Source organism: Ambystoma mexicanum, chromosome 3p, assembly GCF_040938575.1.
Source record: "Ambystoma mexicanum isolate Mex_15411 chromosome 3p, UKY_AmexF1_1, whole genome shotgun sequence".
Taxonomy (NCBI): Eukaryota; Metazoa; Chordata; class Amphibia; order Caudata; family Ambystomatidae; genus Ambystoma; species Ambystoma mexicanum.
Genome location: NC_090925.1, coordinates 173,572,407 through 173,597,240, shown reverse-complemented (window position 1 = coordinate 173,597,240; position 24,834 = coordinate 173,572,407). Strand labels below are relative to the sequence as shown.

Below are 24,834 nucleotides of genomic sequence, written 5' to 3'. Positions count from 1 at the left end.
CTTTACCAGCCTGCTGCACTATTTTCACTTTAAAATGTTGGATTGATCCCAGAATCCTGGAAGTACAATGTTGGCAAACCACCTTATTTAACCTAGGAGCAAATAATTCACCCCTCACCCACTACAAATACCTCTGCTGGGACTGCCTTCTAGTTTGCCACACTAGACTGTACAAGATTCCCAAACCACCCAGAAGAGCATTCAACTTGATTAGACTGTTCCAAACCCACCCCCTGGCTCCGCTGCCTTGTATAGAATGTACAAAGAAGCAGAAATACACAGGATGATGCAAGGTAACCCATGGAAGACTGACAAGGAAATCGCTCTACAGTGCAGCAGTTTATAGACCCAATAACCCCTGTTAAGAGTCAGTCTGTGTACAAATGTGTGCCTTGCACCCTGAACAATAGGTCTGCCAGGTGCCGGGGTGGGAGGCAACAAGACCTTTTCCCTTGCCCCTTCATACCCTGGCCACCAGATACAGCACAGGCCCTTCCATCGCTGTCTATCGGCACATTGGGGAACTATGTATGGAGGTGTCCCTACACAACAGCAAAAGTGATACCAATGAGACCAGTGTTTACCATCACGGTGCATACCAAGATACGGCTGCAGTGCAGGTTCATCTGATGCCTACCACAACTAACCACAGTGCTTGCCCCAGATTTACCGCGCCACATGCTCTTAAACATTGGGATGCAACCAGACCCGAAGGCAAAAACTCAGAACATGATCACCTTTGTAAGGGAGCAGCTTTATTGTCAAACAGTAGCTCCAGCGATTACCCATTAGTAAAAACAAATACAAAAGTAGTAAAGCCATATAAACTCGTCCAGCGAACAATGGGTTTCATTTACAGTAGCATTTCTAGGTGTAAAAAAACAGACACCGATTTGATTTAAAATGCAATTCCCATAAGAACAGACCATTGCAGAGTAATCCTTTTTTATAAAAACTAAGCCGAATAGGCTTTCACAAGACCACCAGCTTCAATGGGGAGCAGAGGTTGGAGTCCAAACGCAAGATCGATGGAGGGGTGCAGGGAACAGGGCAATCCATCCAGAAGCAGCTCCGTTCCCTGCAGGAGTAGGGGGGAATTGATGTAGTAATAATTAATCTTTTCCATTCATCAACAAAGAAAGCTTGATAAGACTGCCTTCACCTGCAGTGGCTTCTTATTTTCTATTTGTAGCACCCGGGTTTTTAGGAATACCTTCCCCAATACAGTCACTTGCACCGTATGAATATATGGGCATTAGCGATGGGGCTACTCCATAGACCACCTCCAGTGGATTAGCTCTAGGGGGAGCCAGCTGCTGGACTAAGGGAAGCAGATTGCCACAATTCGTGTTCGAGTACAGACCATAGCAAGGATCTCCAGTAGGGATAAAACTGAATTAGTCTTACAGAAAGGTTCACTTCAATCTGATGAGTTTCATATTCTATTCTTCGCTTTAACTGGTTGCTGACCTCAAGGGCAGCTCAAATGTAAGCATTTTAGTTTTGTACTTTCATACACCTTCCTTGTGCTAAATAACCACCCTAGAAGGCCAGGCGGCCAGTTACATCAACAATCTATGATGTAAACTGCAAAGTTGCAATTTTTTCCTCCCTTTAAAAAGCATTTACTTGGAAGGCCCACGCATGCAGTTTTCAGTATGAAGGAGAACATGGCAAAACAAATACATATTACACAGATTGTAGTGTGCCATTTAGGTAGCTTAAGTAACTAGAATTTGAACGAATATCAATACTCCGCCCCACCATGTGTTTCTGTAACCCCAACTTAAATCTATGCACAGGCAGACCAGGATGTTTGAGTTGAGGCCCCCTTAACACGTCACAATACCAGCATTACCTCCAGGACCCACACAAGTGGGCACCTCCCCCTCCCCCAAACCGGATCCATCTGAATGTTTATACTGCCAGAGGAATAACAGTTTAGATGGTAATGTCATGCACCCCTTCCACTATCAAAAATGTCCAGCACCTTTGACAGCAGATGAAGCTATACAAGGCATGACATGCGCCACTCAAAATATCCTGCCAATTCATAGAGCAGGAAATTGACTCAAAACCCCCATTATCCTGGGGCGCAGACTAGATGGGCTCTACCCAACTAGCTCAGATGTGTCGGTGTCCACATCATTGTAATAGCCAATTCATAGGGCCCCATAGTGCGGGTTCATAGCTGTTCAGAACCGAACGAACAGGTTTAAGATGTGTTGGGAGCCATTTCCGGCTTTCATTTTTTTTTTTTAAACCCAAAGAGTTGTACACTCAGCTAGCAGTTTCTGTAATGCCCCAGCATAAGCCGCACACCTTTAACTAGACGTCCACACAACCGCTGTAGGCGCCGACAGCATTGCAATAACTCACACCCCTTTGACAGAGTCCAAGGTAGGCTAAAGGTCCAGTTATCAAAGCTGCTCTGCATTCCCCCACTGAGGCGGGCCCATCACACACTGAGGTGGGTAATTCTGCAAAGGAAGGCAGTTCGGCCCCTGCTCGTAGCCATGATAAAATCCAGCAGGAACCTGACAGGTCCAAGGGGGAGGAAAACTGCAGCAGTCACCCTGCCGCATGCCTTCCATCACCATGATGTTCGGCCAGAAATCCAAGTCCTGCTTCGCAAGCCCTGCTGAGTGTTGCTTGAAGGGAGGAACAGGGGCGAGTGGGAAGACATCCCCGTTCCACCTCATTGGCTGTTCTTCAGGCCCAAGCATGAGTGTAGGGTTTGGATGATGCAATGGAGCAGCCACAGGTCCAATGATATTTTCTCCGGCATGGATGGGGTAACCAGAGGGAAATCCTGGTGGCATCGCACAGCACGGCACAGGCTGAGAGTTAAACTGCAAAATAAAATATATAATCTCAGTTCTAGATTTTACTCCCCTGCTGTTATTTGGTAAAGGATCACTTGTTACACTGGCAAGTGGGTATGGTAAAGCCAACATAATGAGAAACATGCAGGCAGAGGAAGGAAGAGAACAAGATTAGGGGATGCATGCTCAGGATCTACAAGAAAATCACGGAGTGATCTCTTCATGGGTGCACAGAGCATTCAAAACATTTATTGAATACATCCAGGAATTCCTGCAGATTAAATGTATTTGGAACAGGCATGTCAAGGATTCAAGACACTGAAATGACTACCACGTGACAGTGACAGGCTGTGGCAGCATCGCTGCATGGCTCTTACCTGCATTGTGCTGTTCTTCCCAGCCGCAGCTGTGTACTTCTCAGCTTTCTTGTTCTTAATTCTACGATTCTGAAACCAAGTCTTCACCTGTCAGAAGACAATCATTTTTAGATAGCACGAAAATGTGAGTTCCCCCAGACACCCCACTTCCCCATCCCCACCCAAACAGGGAGAGGTGAGCGTAAACTGTTTAAAAAAAGGCATGTTTTTTCCCTCAAATCCACTAGCACTCTGAAACATATGGGTGCGGTATAATACTAGCCTAAGATCACATGATTGTACTTCAAGCCCACCAACCTTTCCCACCAATTTAGCCATTAAGCCCCCAAAGCCCCCAGACCAACAATTTTTTTAGAAGGCAGGAGATTTCCTTTGATTCCCCAGTACCACCTAGTAAGCTTTGCAAGATTCAGACACTCCCCACTGCACAAACTTCAACACCAACTCTTGCAGTGCAATATAATGTCGTGCTCTAGATTCACCCAGCTTATAACCAGAAAGGGGTCCGGTTTATCACCCAGATTATTTTGCCACTCACCCAGACCCTCGACTCCCCCCAAATGCTTGGGAGCCCCTCTACCGAGAACAAACAGGGACAAATAACTTGTTCTATGGGAAGGTGCTCACTCGGAGGGCAGAGGGGGCGTCTACAACCACGTTTTTGCTCACCGTACCTTTCACAAAGGAGACATCAATTTGCATAGCAGTCTGATCCCACCCACTTGCAGTCCAGCACCGAAATTCTAGAATTCTCTGAACGAGTGTAACAGCAGCCCCAGACCCGTGTTTCTGACTAGTCGGGCCTCAGTGAGGTGAAGCGGTGTCTATAAGCACAGTAATTAAGGGGACCACGTCTTGATTAACCTGGGTACGTTTGGGTGTCACCCCAAGTTCTTAACAATTTCACAAATAAGTTCTCGGTAGAGGGACTCCCAGAACTTATTTGGTAATGTTCGTTCTCGGTAGAATGCTCCCAGACATTTTAGTTGCTTGCTTCCGTTAACCACCACCTTCAGCCAGTCACTTAACTTGCACAAACCATCTCTAGCCCTGGGCAGCCGTTTTGTCAACAGACTGCCCCCATTCTACAGTAGTCTGAAAATTTAGTAGCCTCCCATCACTACTAGATCATGGCCACTATGGGCTATTTGAGAAGTAGCCCCCTACCACAAGTTGCACCCTGAAAAGTAGACGACTACAAAATCATTCAGTATGCCGCAGCCCTGGAAGCCTGGGGAACAAAAGGTTGCACATAAAAGCACACTGCTGTGCCCTGGGCTACCCGACCCACAACAGCACACAGACCCAACAGCAGGGGAGAAAAGCAAGCAGCTGTAACCCGCATCAGGCGAGTGGTGGTAGGAGAGGGGTTGGGGTAGCAGGGTGTTGCTCTGTAGTGGCTGGGGATTCCTGCCCCGACACCTCTCCCTCAACATGGACGGTGCAGGTCCCGCATAAAAGAATGCACCCATGGGATTGTGACTTTTCCCTGCAATCGCAGGTGCAACGTTGTGTGCTTCCTATAGATGTAGAACCAAATTGTCAGTCACCAAAGCCGCCATCTGTATAGTGCCATATTTAGGTTACCACCTCATCCATCCTACATTACCCCGTACCTGTTTATAGGTGAGGCCCAAAGATGTGCTCAATTCCTGGATCTGCATGGGACTCAGATACTTCTGCTGCTCAAAGCGCTCCTGCATGGCAAGGAGCTGCTTTGTTGAGAAGCAAGCGCGCAACTTTGGCTTCTTCTCAGCCACTTTCACCTTGTCCACATCAGGCAGGGAGGGAAACTCAAACTTAGAGCAGACGGGGTCCGTTGGAGATAAGTCAATTGCAGAGTCCGGAGATGTAGATGACCAGTCTAGAAGGAAACAAATGATATAGATGCAACAAGCCATCTTGCCACCACCCCCTGCCAAGATATATACTGCAAACCCTTTATCCCAGCCCGCAAAACATGTACCATGGTTCATGAATGAGCACCAGACATCACTCCCTCGCCCCCAAATTGCCTGAACCTGGAAGGACCATTGTTTCAGGGGTTGGCCCCTTATGCAGATCTTTGACATGCAACCTCTATTTGGACATTTGTTTTCAAAGACACTAATCATGAACAAGGACGAGGGTATTCCATATGCGACATTGAATCTATAGTACTCCACAGATGCAGCAACACAAGTTATTGAACATTCGTATGCTTTCCATGAAGACTATAAAATGGTGCACTAGCTTTACGTTGGAAAAAAACCTACATTCAATAAGGCAGCGTAACGGGATCCATGGCAGTACCTAACATGGCAAATCCATTTGTTGAAACATTTGATAGCCCTTCCTCTAAAAAGCAGATTCGTGTTTTTCAAAAAAAAAAACCTTGGAAATGTTCCATTGATGGTTTTTTTCAATCATTTGGGAAGGCACATCCTCTGTACAAGAATTCACGAGGTTTAAGAAAAATACAGCATTAATAGTTATGATCCATCATGTACCAATCCGTCTCCAAGTCTCCTGATCATGGTTCAGGATCAGTCCAGTTATGATAGGTTAGTAATGACAGGTTTCACAGTGCAGACACGGATATCGAACCTGTGGTGCTCCGTGTCGCCTTGTTTCCAAGGCGAGGATGTTGTCCTCAAGCCATCCTCTGAGACACATGACGCAAATTATGTCACATTCCATTCCTAGTGACATTTGTAAAAATAAATTAAGAAATTAGCCATCGTTTTCATCCACACGGGAGATGTGGAAATAAAGCTTTATATGAAAAAATACACAAATATTAGCGAGGTTACAAACAGCCCACAATGAATTAAAAATACGTCTGTGCGACATTTTGAAATCTAGCCAAATCAAAAAAGTGATGCTAAAACATTAGAAAATATTGTGAGTAAATAGAAAGACCTATGTTCATCTTTAAGAACTGCTTTCAGAGATTAGCAGATGCATATAGACTGAACAGAACAATGTCAAGTGTGATGGACCCTGCCCAACGGGGATCATTAAGAGTATGGAGGTGCAGGAAAAAAAGTGGTGTTAACGGAATGACCACCACTTTTCCTGCATCGCCATATTACGAGATGTGCACCACTTGTTTTGCTGTACTCACCGAGTGGGACGGGTATGCCCAGAAATGGTCATGTACCTTCTGGGCCTAGAGACCAAAGCTACTCTGCACTGGTGAGGCCCAACAAGGCTGAAAAATGGCTGGGGGTGCTTGTGGTCTATTGCAGAGGGATGTGACCAAGCAGTTCAGGCTTGACTGCCCCTTTTGGGGTGAGACCAAGCCCGATTTTGCATAAGTCTTTCTCCTTTTATAATGGCTGGTCAGGCAAAGAATGATGGTCTGGAGGGATACACGGAGCAATGCCAGAGGTTAAGATTAATTCTCAACCTTTCAGCTCTCGTTAGGCTGGATTTACCACTAGCATCGAGGTGGAGGTAAATCCTCCCACTTCCCACCAACAAATTACTGCTGCAGTAATTCTGCCGAAACCCCCCCCATGGAGTCCTATGGAATGCAAATGAATGGGGACCAATACTGCCACCACCACTTACCTTGGCGGTAAACACGCCAAACCAAGCAGCGAAATGGTAATGCCGTTGGCTGGTATTCCAGCAGATTTACCACCAGAATAACACCCAGCTCACCAACTCATAATAAGGCCCAATGGGCTGAGGCTGCAAGGGTGGCATGAGTGCTTCCAGAGAGTTGCAGTTCGGTTGGAGGTGTACGGTCCATGCGAGGTGGAGGTTGGTGAGAGTTTTCAGTGAGGGCTTCCACTGGGAAATTCTTGAAGTACCAGAATGTTTGCCGGATGGGTTTCTGCTGGGATTGCTCGACTGGGGTGGTGTGCAGGGGTACAGGCAGGTGGTCAGGCCAGTCAAGTGGGAGAGGAGAGCTGTATTGGAGGGAAGGCTGTGCAGAGGATACCATTCTCCTGCGTTGGGCCTTGTGTTGTGTGAGGCTGAGGAGCGCGCTTCAGTCATCGGTTTGGTGACCTTGTTGCCTTGGAAGATGTTGGCGTGCGTGAGGGACATGGTGACTAAATGAAGGCAGTTTGGGTGGCCTGTAGATGAGATGGAAGGTGACTGTCCATCGGGAGATCAGGAAGTGGTAGGAGAGAACTTCTAAGGGACCATGTTGTCAACATCAAGTTGGTGCAGGGCCACATGGTTTTGTGGATGACTGCGAGGCATCCACCTTAGGCCAGTCTGTGTTCGATGCTGTAGCCATCAGGGACAAGGACATCTATGTGGGTAGAGGTGGGTGCCAGCCAGGTCTTGGATGATGGTGGCATCAAGGTCATGTGCAGTGATGTAGACAATGTCTGCTGCATGGGTGATATCCGAGCAGACATTGGTGAGCATCAACTTGTTTTGTGGATGGTACAAAGGTGCTTAAGGATTGAGGCTAATGTTGGAGAGGTTGCTGCATTGCAGAATTACAAGGCAGGGTGAGGTTGTTGACGTTGCCTGGTGAAGGTGGATATGGCCTGTGGGGACAGAGGGAGAAAACAGGTTTACCTGTTGTCCGAGCAGGTGTTTGGCCCTCGGCCCTCCTGGTCCGAAGAGGAATTGCCCTTTTCTTTGTATGCCCTTCACTTCAGAATCCTGGACAAGAGATTTCCTTGATCTAAGAGCAGAAAGTAAGTGGCAGGGCTAAGAAGGTGGGTGGGGCTTAGGCCACACGACCTAGAGCCACTTGCACCTGCTCACCAACAAACTGAGCAACCCATCAGTGCTGCATGCTCACCAAATGGCAGAATACTTATGTATTGATAATATGCAAATATACATAATCAGCCCATATAAAAAAACAGAAATGTGATCCAGAACCTAGTTTTTAATCATTGTCCAATCAGACAACGTCTCCAGCCATTGACTAGAAAAACCTCAGATTTCTATCGCGCTCGTACACAAGTAGAGCGCGACAAGGCAAGGGAGGGGAACAGGGGAGAACAAAACAGCGATCTTACTAGGCCCAGTGACATTGAGAATGCGCAAGTGCATGGGAGAGGGGAAAAGTCCATGGAAGGGGGGAGAGGTGGAAAGTGCGAAGCAGGGGAGAAATAAAGGCTACAAACAGTGGTAATGCAGCCAGCAATTTGCAAGTGCTAGGTTTAAGGCAGCAGACAGGGTAGGTCTGAGAAGTGCAGGTAGAAAAGGGGGGGCTGTATGGGTACAGATACAGAGCCCACTGCAAGGAGGGGCCCAGAGGCAGTGCGGGAGGGTGGCAGGATGAGCAGGTACCTGGCCCAAAAGACAGGGTGGCCAAGTGCACGGTGCCAAGAGAACAGATCAGCAGGGGAGAGGGGGAGCGAAGGCAGAAGAAAAGAGGAAGGTCTTGAGGTGCTTCCGGAACGGGAGATGGTTCTCAAGTTTTAGAGTGGCAGGGAGGCTGTTCCAGAGGGAGGCCCGAGCCAAAGACAGATCTACCCCCTGCTCGTTTTAGCAAAACGACTGACCCTGAGTGAGTTGGAGGTAGAGGAGCGAAGAGCTCGAGAGGGGAGGTATTTGTGGAGGGATAGCTGAAGGTATTTTGGATCCAGGCCCCAGAAAGCCTTGTGGACAATGCAGAGGGTTTTGAATTTAATCCTTGTATCCACTGGGAGCCAGTGGAGAGATTTCAGAGCTGGAGAGATATGAAGCCAGGGCTTGAGGCCAAGGACAAGTCTCGCAGTCCTGTTCTGGATTAGTTGCAGAGGGCGGAGAGTAGAGGCAGGTAGATTTAGAAAGAGGCTGTTACAATAGTTCAAGCTAGAGAGAACCAGAGCTCGAGATACCATGAGCTTCTGGGGTAAGGAGAGGAAAGGCAGAGTACCTCTGAGGAGGTGCAGTCGGAAATTTGACTTTAGAGACCTCAGATGTGGGCGGAGAAGAAAAGGGTGGAGTCAAAGATGACCCCGAGGTTCTTAGCCTCGCAAGTGGAGGTAGGAGGGCGGCCAAGGGAGGCCCGGCCAGAGAGTGAGGTGAAAGGATGGTTAAGGTGTGCCGATGAGGAGGATCTCCGTCTTGCTGGCATTCAGACAAAGATCCTTGGTGGCACACCAATCTTGAATGGCAGTTAGGCAATCAGAGACGAGATAGGGAGAGGAGGTGGCAGAGGGCAGCCTGAAAATGAGTTGCGTCATCAGCGTAGCACTGGAAATTTGAGTAGAAAATGGCAATGCAGTGGGCGAGAGTTGCCAGGTATTGGTTGAAAAGCCAGGGCGAGAGGTTAGACCCCTGGGGAACACCACAGGTAGAGGGGAAGATAGATGAAAGGAAGGACTCAAGTTGGACCTGGGAGGGTCGATCTGAGAGGAAAGAGGTCAGCCAGGCCAGAGCCTGATCAGTGATACCCAGGTTTTCACAGAGACTGTTGAGCAGGATGGTATGGTTGACCGTGTCGAAGGCAGAAGAGAGATCGAGGAGGAGGACAGTGGGAATGTTAGAGTCAAGGTTGGTGAGCAGATCTTCACGGATGTTTAGGAGAGCAGTTTCCGTGCTTCTGGCAGCTCTGAAGCCAGACTGGTGATCATGGAGACAGCCAACAGAATTGGAATGAAGGGTAAGCTGAGAGATGGCCAAATTTTCCAGGAGTTTGCCAAGAAAGGGACTAATGGAAATTAGTTAGCCGGACAAGAAGGATCAGCTGTGGGTTTCTTGAAAAGAGGATGCACAAAGGAGTACTTCAGAGGGGAGGGGAAGGATCCAGAGGCAAAGGAGTGGTTGCAAAAATCAGCAATGGCCGGAGTGAGGGTGTCAATGTGGTCCTTGATGGTTTTAGAGGAACAGGGATGAACCTGTTTTGAAGAGGCTTTCATAGATCGGACTTGTCTAGCAACCTCGTCAGGGATGAATAGAGGAAAGGACAAGAAGGATGGTGGTAGGGTGGCTAAAGGAGGGTCAGCAAGCACAGATGGAGAGGGAAGAGGAGGAGGAGGAGTGGGATGAGTGGGTGGACAGGATGTCCTGGGATTTTGAAAATGAAGTGCGAGGCAAGGGCATTGCAAAGAGCCTGAAGAGCAACCCACATGAGAATTATGGCAAATAGACTGAACTGGAGGGAAACCTACTAGATAAAGAAACTGAAAACACTTACTCCCAATGGGAGTAATGAGGATTGCTATTTTACACGTTTCTAAAAATTATCAATGTTAGATTGAGCATTCGTAGCACGTGAAATTTTGGAATTCTATGAGAATTCAACTCCAGATTTGAGATGGCACATTGGAGTTCCATAATTGAATATAGTGGTTTGAGTTGTGGAATAATATCAAGATTGAGTTATGTATTGATTAACTTTAGCGTGAGGGACATGGTCATTGAGTTGGACACAAGTTTGCAAATGGGGATTTCTGTTGATTTATCTTGACCCCTTTGAAGACATTCGCTTTTTACTTAATGTCGACCCAAACGTCAACAGATCAGTTACATAATGGTTGTCATTTCGGCATTCATGGGTGAGCACTGAACGATACTCATTGCAATTGTTACTGCTCATTAACTTTTGGCCTTCATCAGAACAGTACAGTCATATTGATTGTCATTTTATTATTTAGAAATGAGCATTGAACAGTACTCACACTCCAGTTGCATTACAGTTGATGCACCGATCATAAAAGTGATTGTGTGGTTTAAACAAGTAGACTATTTTGTCTACTTAAGATGGTGGTAACAGAAGAAAGGACTAAGGTAGCATCTTAGCACTAAACATTTTTTTTTAAATGGTATTAACCAATTTGATCAAGTTTTACTGATCGAAGGTACATCTGACCGAGTTCGGCCAGTACCATTCCAGATAAAATTGGTTAATAAATGCTCAACATGGGGAGCAGGGGACTTTTGACCTGGGGGTCCCCCGCTTCCTGAAGCAGGGAGGTGGGGGACGAAAAAGAAAAGGCAACTCTGCAGTGTAAAATCCGACCTGTGTTGGCACGGAATGGATGCCACAGGGTCAAGATGGGCAGTGGACGAGATCAAGGTAAGTGGGGGTTGGGGTGATGCATCAGGGGAAAGATTTGCATGTGGCAAAATTGACTTAGTCAATTCTGCCAAGGACAAACCACACAGATACATTTTAAACAGCTGCTATCTTTGCATAACATCATACATTGATGACAGCGCATGTGAGATCACGCAGTCTTAAGGAACAACTTTGTACATGCACCATACAACAGGGAGTCTCGAGTTGCCATGGAGAGGCATCACGTTTGTGGTAAAAGGAATGGAGATATATTGTAATGCATGAGGAAACCGTTTCTCATAACGAGGGACTTTTCTATATCCTTTTGTGAGAACCCAATCCCTTATGAGAGAATATACAGTGATCCAAGTATGGAGTCAATGTCACAAATTATGACAGCGTCTAGTATTTAACCTTTAGGAACACAGAAATGTAACTCTACAATTGCTATGGACACAGGTAAACATTGTTCTCATTAAGCAGGATATTTGTAAATACTGGAGCAAGGCATCTGTACTTCTGCCCCGTATATGGTAGGGTAAAGGTACAAAAACCCCCAGCAAGGCTCAATTTGGTAAACATAGCGAGCAGCCAGACTTAAGAACCTGCCTGCATCACCTCCTGAAAGCTTAAGTACAGTGTTTCCCCAGAGCCCCTCCCCCCCAAAGGAATGTCCACACTATGTTAGGTGATAAAACAGCTTTATATAAAATAAATGTTGTTACTTCCAACAGTATATACATATAAATAACACTTTGTACATGGAATACAATTCAGAGAATGTTAAATATATACACTCTAGGTGGTACCACACTACATGAATTCAAGGACTGCACTAACTGCAGACAGTTTTAATGGTAGGTTAATTCTTAAATTAGGTAACTAGCATAGAATATGAAAGAAAAGTAGGTTATGAACAGTGGCAGAGTTTTCTCAAGACTAGACAAGTCATTCCGAGTGATGATCCCCTCCCCGCCACCAGGGCAACCTGCAATAGAAAAATTAGGGAGTAAATATGTTGTCTTTCACAGCCCATTCCGATATTGTTCAACAACCTTGTAATTACTTTAAAAGGTTCTACCACCCCAAAGTACCCAAGACGCCACAGGAGAACAGAATCCAAGACAACTGGGACCCCTGAGGCTAGATGTTCTTACTTGTCACAGTAGCTTTGGTGCCTTGGCAGGAAAAGTGGCAGTTTCTTGGCATTACACGTCGATTCCATCAGAGGATGACCACTTTTGGAAGGAGCCACTGGGATGCCGAGTCCAGAATAAAAAGGAACCAAAGTCTTACTTAACGGCAGCTAGGCTCTTTGCAGTGCTCTCGGTTGGTCAACGATTTCTCAGACTGTAGAAGTCCTGTGAAGAAGAAACTTGCTGTGGTATCCTTAAAGGCTTGGTGGATGGATAAGACCCCTAGCACTAGGGTTGTAACAGTAAACCGGTATACCGGTATGAACACCATGAACAAGTTAACTATCATTAAATTACCGTTATCTTGTTTGTCACGGTATACCGATATCGTGTTTGTAGTGCACGTGTGCAGTGCTACAATATGCAAACAGGGCTGTGGAGGCACTGGCTTCTGTTTGCAGTCAGTGAGCCTGGGACTGGAGGAGGATTTTGCCCGGGGGCACTGGCTTCTGTTTGCATCCAGGAGCCTGGGCCTGGAGGAGGAGTTTGCCCGGGCTGCTTACAGTAGATGTGCCCGACGCCGACACGTGTCTGAGTGAAGTCAGAGAGACAGTTAGCTCAGCACTGTCGGAGTGCTCGTTCGGGCTCCATAAAACCACCCTGAACAATTCACGGCCGGTGCTGCTGTTAGTGGAGCGGATTCAACAGAAGCTACTCGAGTGACAACAGAAAGCAGATGACAAGCGGGTGTTGGAACGGGCTAATTACATTTGCAGCCCTTTGCCACTCCAACATGGTCTGGTGCCCTGGATTCTGAATCAGACGCGGCCGTAGCCAGCACAAAAAGAAAGGTGTGTTTTTTTCCCCAATTGCATGAAAGTGCAATTGGGGAAAAATGCCTTCTCCTGAGCCAAATAGGCTGCATTCAAGCACTGGCAGTTTTCCGTGGCTATGCAGGTCTGCAGGCATGGGGGTGAGGTGGACTGGGGCCAGTACTGAGGGGATAGGTAGGCATTACAAGACGTGGCCTGACGAGGACTGCCAGAGGTGGAAGAGGCAAATAGTTAAAGTGTGGATTAATAGGGAGATGAGACCTCGGGTAGGCTTTGTGGAATAGTACAGGTAGGTCGGGTGGTACAGATTGGCAGTGCAAAATTATACAAGTGGGTGGGTGTAATTATACGACAGTGAGGTGAAACGGAGGGGCAGCCATGAGGTAAAGTAAAGGTATGAGTGTATAGGGTCTGTGGTCAAGGAAGGTATCCCACCTTTTGCTGTAGCGAGGATGTGGGGGGCAGTCCTTTGAGACACAGTGAGATGTTACAGCCACTGTTTTTAAATCGGGCAGGTGTCAGAAAAAAGCATAGGGGAGCCACAGAGCCTAGCATTAAGATTTACCTGAGGGGGGCGAGTAAGAGATCAGCAGACTTTTGCTATGGCGTGGGAGGGTGCGTGGGAGCCTCTAACTCCAGCATTAAACCTGGTTGGGTGTGACTGTGAAACCTGCAGCCCTAACCTACGGTGAGCATCGGTGGTTAAATGCAGGCTTTACCTGAATGGGCTGGGGTGGGGTCTTCTGACCTTAACCTGATGACAGAACTGCCTGCAACCTTGAAACCGTATGGGGATGGGAATGGGGGGAGGGCGTATAGGTCTTTACCTGACAAACAGCTGCAGCCTGGGGAGAGGGCATGCAAACTAGTGCGTGTTTGTAGGGTGAGCTTGACGAGCTACTAGTTGCTGTATTAAAAGATGGGGGCCGTAGAGGGGGGGGGCAGCAAGGTACTGCGAGGTCAGGTGCTCAGGTTGCAAACACATTTCTTTTATTAGTGGCATGATGGAACGTTTCCAACTCAAAGAGCTCGCAAAGCACCCATTACTTTGCAGATCTGTGATAGTTAAAGTGAGCAACAAAGCCCCCATTTAAAGCCATCTTGAAATGCAAAAAAAAAAAGTTGCTTTATGTCACTCACTAATCAATTGTTCTCAACATCACAATGAATAACGAGCCGCAGGTTTGTTGCAAGCAATCTCCATACCCATCTGAGTTTATTACATGTCTGAAAGTACACAGTTGGCTTAAATAGATTTTTCACTTTGACATCTTGCATTCTGGGACTTATAGTTTACCGTTCGGGATGTTGAAATTAAAGCCACAATGATATTCATGTGGGTTTATTATGCAATTGCAATTTGCATTTTTTCTAAGTAAACCTATTACTATAGGCCTTGAAATCCAAATTATTTTTACTGAGTAAAGCTTGGAAAGTAGCTATATGGTCAAATTTGAAGAATGGATTAAAATCCCTGCTTCACTCACTGTTCAGCCAAAGTTTGTGATCCTGGTCTGACCCCCGGGCCCTCCCACCCTCGCCATCTGTCCGGCCATCGCACTCCCTCCTTTTTGGATGCAGCCAGAGTACCACGCGTTCCTTTTTTCACTTCCACCACTGCCTAACTGGCAATTTCATGTACATGGAGCTTCCTATGGGCAGCTTGTTGCAAAAGTGCCCAGGTGCTTCCTGCTAACATTTTAATCTTCTAAAATAAAATAAATGCTCATGTTGTATTGTCCTTTATATACAACAAAACGTGGGGCTTGCAGCAGCCCTCTCCAGTCCACTGACTCCAGCCCTGTGCCACTCACCATGACGGCCTGGAACTGCAACTGTAAAACAAGTGCATCTGATCTTATTTATACAGATCAGCTCGTTTTCCAAATTGCACAATGCAGATCAAATGCGCACAGCACACTCGAATTCCCGTGCAATTGCTTGCAAGGTCGCTGTACCATCACGAGGTGGGATCAGAGCTGGAGTGGAGGTCTGCTGCAAGGATGGCAAGCCCCATGTTTAATTCCTTTGGAAGCATAACATTAAACATGGCTTTTTTTTATTTAACACAAAGTTAATTCTGTCAGCCAGGCCCTTTGCTTTGGGAGCCATCCCCAACCCCTACCAGTCCAGTACCAGTTAAATGTGACTGTTTTGCCCAGATCCTCCAGCACGTGCAGTGCCACGTTAATAGCCCTGCTTGCACTTGCACTGCAGAGCACACAGCAGCACATGCTTTGCAAGGGCTCATCAGAGATGGTGTAACACCAGAGGTCTAGTTCTACCATCCGAGGCAGAGAAGACTGAGCTATTAACTGCAAGAGTCCAATAGTCTACACATACTCTTGGGGGTCATCATTCCTTGCATGGCAAAACTATTTAATAGCCGGTAAGATAGCAGTAGGCCCTTAACTTGCTGAGCTATCTGTGATCTGCAGGTTCCAATCCCTGCTAAGTCAACTCAGCCTTTCATCTTTCTAAATGGGCTTTAGTCCCAGCCCCTCAACCCCCCTGCAATTTTGGATTACAGTGACTTGACTATTTGGCATCCCCAATGCATTCCCTGTACATTAAGTAATAAGGCAATACCTTTGGGGAAAGAGGGCCTACATTTTCCCACACTGCTGAGTCCTGACTGAGCCGAGTGTAATGCATCGGCTTGCGCACACATGTCATATGATCCGAAAAATATAACTTTTTATATGGCCATGTCCCCCCTGACCCACCCTATTATGCTTTAAATGTCTTCCAGATGTGTGCTTCTGTGTTAACCATGCTCTTTCAGCCTACAAGCAGCAGCGCCATAGCTTCTGAACCCCTGCAAGTACTTTTGACACCATGCCTCAGTGACTAGAGCTTCCTTCCTCCTCCTTGTGACTTAATTTGAATTTACACCCTTGTGTGTGCTATATCGCGATAACCGCGGTATACCGTCATTTCAAATGAAGGTTATCATGCCGTCAAAAAATCAATATCGTGACATCCCTACCTAGCACCCTCCGATGACTTCTGGTGGTGATGGGTGCATAGTTCTCAGTGCTGCAGCCGCAGCACGGACCTCTGGACAGCTTCTGGCAACCTGAACTCAACCGCTGGAGTGGACCTCACCAAGTCCAGACCATTGAGGCAACTTAGATAGCATCTGCTAGCGGGAAACCCACTGGCAGACCTTCCATGGTACCCAACGATTCTTGACTCCCTGGTGGGACAAAGTGGTCAGCGGTGACTGCAAGATGTCCTTTGAAATGTTATTAGGCAGTTGGAACTTTGCAGCTCTGGGTGGCCAGCAGCACTATGACAGTGTACCCCCCTCTTCTGGGTGTTACACAGCAACACCAATGGACTTCTCTGGCTCGAGATGTCCAGCACTCCTTCGCTGGAGTTCAAATGCCACTTTTCTGGATGGCAGGCACACAGGACTGGCTTCCAGGATACTTCGATGAATAGAAGTTTTACACAATGGTCTCCTTTGCAGGTCCTCTGGATCAGTCCTTGGGAGACGAACAGCTTTCAGATTGTTGAAGAAATGCAGCAGCAGACTTCTCTTCCAGCTGGGGTTCAAGGAGCAGTTTCTTGCTAAGCTTAGACTCCAGCTACTGAAGTATTCCCCAGATACACATCTGTGCCCAATTCACTCTACCTGAGCCAGTCTCAGTCAGCCAATCACACAGTAGGGCATTCATGCAGCCAGGCAGCCAATCAGACTCACAGGCATTCAGGCCATTCACTCCACCCAGACACCCATAACAAAAGATGTTGATTTGTGCAAGTACTCAGTCTTTCAGCACAATACACTGCATTCCTGTCCGGTTTCAGGCAGGGCCTCATTCATTGTGTCGCACACAGTAACTTAGACACCCACAACAGAGCATGCAAGTTCACTTCAGACTCCAGGTCCCACACCTAGGGTGTACCCACAACACCTGGGAAGGCTCCAGTCAGTCTGACAGGAGGAAGCCCCAGAGCCCAGGGGACATCTTGCCTTCTATCAGGAATCCAATGATTCCTATGGCAGGGCCAGGGTGTCCCAGAAATGGACACTCAGAGCCACTGCCAAGTCAGCATGCATCTGCCACCAGCCCATACCCTGCTCTGTGGGCAACACATTTGGGGTATAAGGGTGTACCCCCATCCATGGGTACCATAAGGGTATCCCATGGGTGATGCATGTTCACCAAAAGATTAACATGAAGAGCTGCACTGCTAAAGGTCCAGACGGTACCTCAGTGGCAGAAAACAGAACAAATAGAAGGGGCAGAACACCCCGTTTGTCCTCTCTCCCCATTGGGCGCCCGTGTGGCTGTTTGCCCTCCCACTCCACCCCTTGGCCACATGAATGTTATGAACCCCCACTCCCATTGGGACTAGGTTGCGGTTTGTGTCCCCCCTTGGACCAGACTCAGAATACACGTGTAGCTGTAGCCTCACATCATGAAACTGGCTACATGCTATTGTCTGGTGTTCTGAACTATGCATCTTTTGTACAACGCGGCCCTGTAACTTGGGACTGGCACAGTGCTCCTTGTCTGTTCAGTTTGACCCTGCACTAGTATGATGTTGCCGACATAAACAGCCTGCACTATGTATTTGTATACTGATTTTGACCCCGCATCTGTAGCTACCGCCATGCAACATGTGACAGGCACCATGTATTTGCCTTGATCTGGACTACACATTTGTGTGTTGTTGCCGCCATGCAATGTGTGGCTGGCACCATGCATTGGCCTACACTTTATGCTCAAACACTGTAACCTTAGCACTTATGCTCAAACACCAACCTTAAGCAGTTTGAATTTTGCTCCAACCATTAGGCTAACGCGCCTTGGCACCTCTGGGTTTGGGCGCAATATAAGAACAAGGACAGGAGGGCCCCGTCCCTCCATTAGGCATTTCCAGCATAGCATTCCATCAAGGTAAGATGAATGTTCCAAAGACTTTATGGATTTGAGTGTACTGTATGCAACTTGAGGATTGGTGTTTTATTTCACATTTCGTCATTTATACGTGTTTAAATGTATGGCTGTTCAGTACTTAATAGCCCAGACGACGGATGGCAGTCCAAAATGCATTGGTCAATGCAAAACTGTCAATTTATTGGATTGGACAATATGATTAAAACAGTTTTGGAAATTATGGACTACATTATGTAAAGGTGCATATTAGCAAGTGAATTTAGGCAGTTCTGCCGTTTGAAGCACAAGAGTTTTTGTTCTATGAACACAAGGTGTCATGGTCCTACAGGTAGTTCTCCCTTTAAAATGTATAACAGGAGATTACCGTTGGTACTTAATTAGGCTGTGCCCACCTTTATCATACCATTCCCTGGAGTGACATCACACAGTTAATGGCACCGAGGAGAGCCATAGCATAGTCTGGATGTTTGCGCGATGAAATCCATGTTGAAATAATGAATTCCAGTCATTAACTGAAGTGCAACTCCTCTGCACATTGTCTGGTCTTTAAATGCCTAGGCAGGGCACGGTGTAGTGGTGGAGAGGGGAGGAAAGAATGGACCACTAAATATCTGCTATTGGAGGCTAGCACATCCCAAGCCCTGAAATAAAGAGATTGAAAACCTCGCCTTACATGCAGGCCCTTTTAAAACTGCACGTTTCCGGATAGAAAGAAACCCATTCACGTGGAAGGAAAGCCTTCAACACCAATATACATAACAAATCCTGGTTTAATGAAAAGCACACAGGTCTATATAGAACTGCACCCACACATGCCATACATGTGGGTTCAACACAGAATATTGATTACCAAGGACAGCATTTATGAATTCAATCTTACATGAAACATTGCAAACAAGTTGCCTTTTACCTCTAAATGGCTCACACAACCTTATGTTACCCGGTCCTTGCATATACGTCAAGTGGTCTCTAGAATGCCAACAGTCAACATTCCACCTGCACAGGGGAGTAGGTGCATAGATTTATTTCAGACCTTCTCCCTTATAGCAATTTTACGATCCCGCAAAATGCTGCGGAAATGCCCGTTTTGCGCAGAAACACCAGCAAAAAAAAAAAAGCCTTTAACTCAGTGGGTCAAGTTCTCAAAAATTGATGCAGGAAAAGAAATGCGCAAACACATCTCATCACTTGCACCATAAAAAGCAGCCCAATGCACACCTGAATGGGCACATTTTATATATGCACCAATTCAGATGACCTTTTTAACCTCCTTGCGCAAATCAGGGGGCGTTTCTGCCACTTTAAAAGCACAACCCAAATTTCTAAGCAAGATACAATGTGCACAAATTGTAGGCAACTCTGTGCACAGGGGCTGGGGGGCCACTGCATGACGGTCTTTCCTGACCCAGTCATGCATTTTTATTGTTAAGATATGAACCACCGCTGTGTCACTTGTATTTCTGTTCCTCAAACAGAAGAGAAATGCATTGTTGGGTCGCATTTTACAGTGGCAGGCCCCCCGAGGGACCCGCCACAGTTCTATGCACCGAGCACTTTTAGAACATTGTCAGGAGAGCGCTTCTATGCTGGGCAGCGCACAATTTGCGCTACAGCTCAACAGAAATGCACACGTCTCCTTTGAGAATAAGGTGACCAGCTCATTTCCAAAAATGGGTCATCTAAAAATAGCATATCCTTGGCTGCATTTTAAATGACCCATTTTTTGAGGATCTGGATCAAAATCTACATTTTAAATAATTTAAAAAAGGGTCAGAGAGAAAGGGTGTGTGATGGTTGTGATGCTGGAAATGCATCGGAGGGACAGGGCCTCCGTATCCTTGTCCTTTACTGCTTTTTATCGTGTGTTCTGTCATGTTTTCCACACAGTTCATGTGGGACTCCTGGCGGTGCAGCTCCCTCTCCTTTTGGTTTGGTGAATGGACCTGTGGGATACCTTTATGGCACCCATGGGTTGGGGGTACAACCCTGTGCTCCTAGTGTATGTTTTTGGGCATCTGTGTGTGACCCACAGAGCAAGGTACAGGCAGGTGGCAGCTCCGTGCTGAAATGACTGGTGCCCTGAGCATCCTCCATTTTGGGATGCCCAGGCCCTGTCATTGGAATCCACAGATTCCTGATGGAGACAAAATGGCCCCCCAGGCCTCTTGCCGTCCATCATCTGTTACCCTGATTTTCCTGAAGTCCCAGGAAGCCCTGCCTCTGTCCCTTCCCCTGACCGATGGTTGGGTGGAAGTTCTGTATATGGTAGTGTGGGGGAAGTACCGACCAGACTGGCTGGAGCCTTCTCAACAACCATATGTTGTGGGTACGCCTGTGGGTGGGACCTGGGTGAATGGAATGTGACGAATATACATTCTATGTTGTGACTCTAGTATCTGGTTTATTGACACAATGGGAAACAGCCCTGCCCGAAACCGGTATGAATGCAGCTTAGAGTGTTGAATGGCTCGGTTCTTGTCCCAATACACATAATTGTTGTGTCTGGCGAGAAGTGAATGGCCTGAATACCTTGTGTGCCCGATTGGCTGTCGAAATCAATACGCACCTGTTTACACGGGTTAGCCCCTGTTAGGTACAGCTATTGTCTCCTGCATCAACCCATTGAGTCAGGAGGCTTATCTTATTAGTGTTCAACAAACACTATAACCTGTACTTACCCATTGAGCCTGACTGCATGAATGCCCATAGTCGTGATTGGATGCTTGAGTGCGACCCAGCGGAATGAATGGGAGATCAACAGTATATCTGGGGATCTCTCACCTCTAGGAATTGTGTTCAGAAGCTGAAGTCCACTACGACGAGTAACTGGAGTGAAGCTTGAGCCCTGATGGACGAGAAGAATTGCTGTTGCTCTCCTTCGCAATCTGAAAGCTGCTGTGCTTCAAGAACTGACCCAGAGAGGACCTGGTAAGGCGCCCTCTTCCCGAGCCACCATTGTGCACAGCTGATCTTTGCCTAAGCTCCCTGGTAGACAGACCTTCGACAGGATGCCGACCCGATATGGGGACTGCTGCGGAACTCCAAGGAGAAGCACCCGGACTGTCGCCGACCGCCATGCTCCCGTTGCCTAAGAAACTTAATTGATCCAAGGACGCTCTTTTCTGCATTGTCGCCGCTGTATCCTGCTGGAGAAGACCCAACTATCGACGTGCCGAGGAGCATCCGTCAGTGGGTTTCCCGCCACCCAAAGACCACAGAGACGCTGACTCCTCGACGCCCTTGCTGGGCCACAGTTGGTCAACTCTTTGCGGTCCAGAACCATTGACACCAAGGTGCCCTGCACGCCTCTTCCTGGCAGGATGTTTACGCTTCCCCGTCAACGAGCACCGCTAGGAATGACGCAGCCACTTCACCGTCATAGCTCGACCTGTTATCCGGACGGACGACCCGTGACTCCTGCCTGAAAGGGAGGACACTCAAGTGTTGTCGATTTCCATGACGCGGAAATCTACAACACCAAGGTACTTGGGGTTGCAGAACTATTGGGAAGTCTAAGGGTGAACAATATATGGACTAGGCTTGTATCTTTCTTCTACAGGTTGCCCAGGTTGGGGGGGGGGGGATCTCCACACAGCTGTGTTTAATGGTAGTTACCAGTACTCTGCCTATTGCTCAACCATCCTGCTTTCCTTCCTCCCTCTACTGCTGGTTTCCTCTTTATTTTGATCTGTGTGTCATTCAGACCGTATGCACTTTAATAAGAGTAACGTTAGTGGTACCACTTTAGAATTGTACATATTTACCATTGTTGATTTTCGAAGCACAAAGTGAGTTATCGTTTTCGTGTATATGACTGAATATTTAAAGACCGTTTTAACCGATAGTGTGTGGACATTCCTTCGTGGGTGCTTGGGGACTAAACTGTACTTAAGAACCAGCTTGCATCACCTCCCGAGAAGCTAGGCGTGGATTGCTCGACTACGTCTACCAATACTAGAGAGTCTTGGCAGGGGTCTCTGTGCCTCCCCTCTACCATATAGAGAGGGAAGTGCAGAGCCCCCCCCTCTGGTCTTTACAATGGTGAGATGTAAAGTGAAAGGCAAGAAAGCAGAGGGCCAGAGGAGGAAGCAGTGCACAAGAGCCGTGGAAGCAGTGGGCCAGAAATCTGAGCAAGATTGGAGCTACAGAAAATAGAGGGAGCATGTGCTCAGGGGGAGCAGTGGGCAAGAAAGCAGAGAGGAAGCGGTTTGCCAGAAATAGACAGCGAGCTGCAGTATAAGATGAGGGAAGAGTGCGATAGAATGCGAGAAGATGAAAAAGCAGCACAAAAGAATTAAGGACATTATAGTGCGGGAGGAATTGGAGAGCGTAATGTGCGAGTTGCAAGTATGATTTGGAGTGTGGCTGGGGAGTTCACATTGTGACGCAGCATGCAAGTATGTATATGACAAGAGTGAGAGGTTGAGTAATGCAAGTTGTGATGGGAGTTTGGAGAACACAGGGGGAATATGTTCAGCATTACAATTGATACTAATAGGCATGCACATTAAACCAAAAATGTAGCCAACACAAACTGTTCTGCCAAGCCAGAGACATCTGGGACTCTAATAGAGAAGATACATAATGACACCCTGGCTCTCTTGTAGCCTTGCACTCTGCCTCTTTCCTGCAAGGTAGCAGTCTTACGCCCTCCATTTAATACAAAATGTCGTGCAAAAATGCTGCAATAAATAAAAGTTTGCGCCGTAATAGTTGCCGTTTCATGCCGTAATAACCTGGAGGGTCTGATATTTGAATGCAAGTGATGTCAAATTCTCTAGCACCATAATTGATGCAGGAGAAAATCAAATGCTTTAACCAAATATGCATTCTGTGAAATGTTCCATTGAAATATTAATGTTCATTGAGAAACCCACGTATAAAGTTTTAGAATATAGCAGATTCATATCCAAATTGCTCGATTGTGGACTTATAAAATTGTGAGATTAATATAGATGGGTAAAGCGTCACAACAACTCTTCAAGTTGATTAAAACAAAAAACACAAAAAAAAGCCTCAGTTTTATTTGCCCTGATTTTTGGTGTAGCCGGGATCATAAATGTTGGGACGGAGTTACATCGCGGTCTCTATGAACTACTACCCAAAAAGTATATACAACACACTATAGGGGCGAACCTTAAAAGTCGCTGCAGCTCTCATCCACAGGGGATCTGCAGGAGAGGGTGGACGAGACGCATTTCAGGTCTCCAAAAGGGTCAACTGATGCCTTCATAATTTCGCTGTTAACTATATACCATTCAGCGTCTAATACCAACATGTACCCTATTAGCCGAGTTAAAGAGCTATATAAAAAACACATTTTTACAACGGACTACGCACAGTGCTCCGGCACATAGCAAAACCTCTGATAACACAACCCATTACCATGTCACTGGGCGCAGAAGTCTATGAAAGTACTCTGGAGCAGGCAGGTTCAGCCAAGTCAGGCCGTGTCATGGCCAACACCTTTTCGCTTTGCATGATGGGACGTGTAGTTTCGTTTAACGCCCAGCTTTAAGTACGGGCCTACAGTTCCAGGCAGGCCAGAACTAAGTGAAAAGCCATGACTGGGGTCCACTTGTAAGCTATGAGAGTAGAGCGTGACGATTGGAAGGTTTCGTTACCGCTTCACAGTGCGCATGTACTTTAATTCTGCAAAGGCACCAGTTTGACCCTGTCAAGTTGTGACCATTAAAGAATGAAGGAGGCCTTATTTGCCCGCCACCCAAAAATGGTACATAAAGGAGACACGTTTTATTTCAACACACCTAAACAGTCGTATTCGTTATCCTACAAACGTTGCAACATAAATAGCCGCAGGCGGAAGTATTAAGAATTTGGCACAAAACAACCTACAAAGAGGAGCCGATGGAAGGCCGCATTCTTGGGGCGCGGGAGAGGGGGGGGGGGTGTGGGGGTGGGTTGGCCTACGGCAACTAGAAGATGCTAGGTCATCAGGTGACCCATTTTCCCCACCCCTGCAACCGTTTCACAAAATCGTGCGTTGTGGGAAACGCAATCACGGTTAGCTGAAATGGGGCAAACGCACTTAATTTCAACACAGGCCCGACATTATATGTCGTCTCTAGGGTGCCTGGCGAGCCTACGCTGCGCCTCAGAGAGGACCACATTCCGTGAGAGACAGGCACACCCAAAGAGTGACGCCCACTTGGACGGCAGGGTAAGAAGTCCCTCAGAACGCACTCACAGCCAGCCTCACTCTCGGCCGGCCAGGCAGGCAGGCGCCCCTACCTGGAGCCGGGGCGCCCTTCTCGGCGTACACTAGGACACAGTCGGAGCCCTCCGCTTGAGCCTGCGCGTTCCAGCGGAAGTGGATCATGCCGCTGCTCGGCGAGAAGGTGGGGCCGGGGAGCTGAGAGTTCACCGCGGGTCTGGACCCCTGGCCGGGGGTCAGAGGCGAAGCGGGGCTGCTCATAGTGGCGCGTAGCAGGAGATCGGCCTAAGTGAGAAAAATAAATCCTCCCGGCTGCCCTAGAGGCCTTTATATAGAGGAGAGGCTGCAGGTGTGCCCCACAATTCCAAGCCGCCTAGGAACCTTGCAATCACGCAGGGCCTTCCCATCAGTAAAGGGCAGGGCCCCGTTTACATACTGGGGAGAGAAGGGAGCAACATCCGATTTAAGAGCTGTGCTACATTTACCACACACTGTACTACTATCTTTCAAATATAAAATCGCAATCAAACTTGGTCATTGCCCGTTTATAGTTGTTTTGAAGGGAATCCATGATTGGTACAAACTAATTTATTAAATAGTTATAATGACAAGGCTTCAAACTATAAA

The 24,834-nt window shown here is 47.3% G+C and overlaps 1 protein-coding gene across 1 annotated transcript; it reads right to left on the bottom strand.

The window, feature by feature from the left end:
- Nucleotides 1-733: 733 nt before the first annotated feature.
- LOC138579511 (homeobox protein NANOG-like) lies at nt 734-24,511 on the bottom strand. The gene is made up of 4 exons (XM_069649831.1): nt 24,285-24,511; nt 4,819-5,066; nt 3,203-3,289; nt 734-2,852 (listed from the first exon to the last, which is right to left on the bottom strand). The coding sequence occupies exons 1-4, from the start codon at nt 24,466-24,468 to the stop codon at nt 2,421-2,423; spliced, it is 951 nt and encodes a 316-aa protein (XP_069505932.1). The 5' UTR covers nt 24,469-24,511; the 3' UTR covers nt 734-2,420.
- Nucleotides 24,512-24,834: the final 323 nt, after the last annotated feature.

Bases quoted from the DNA above. Each gene is read 5' to 3' on its own strand.
- LOC138579511 (XM_069649831.1), bottom strand. From the start codon at position 24,468: ATGAGCAGCCCCGCTTCGCCTCTGACCCCCGGCCAGGGGTCCAGACCC. The intron at 5,067-24,284 runs GTAGGGGCGCCT...GTTTCCTTCTAG, and splicing joins GAAGGGCGCCCCGGCTCCAG to ACTGGTCATCTACATCTCCG. The intron at 3,290-4,818 runs GTACGGGGTAAT...GTCTTCTGACAG, and splicing joins TGGGCCTCACCTATAAACAG to GTGAAGACTTGGTTTCAGAA.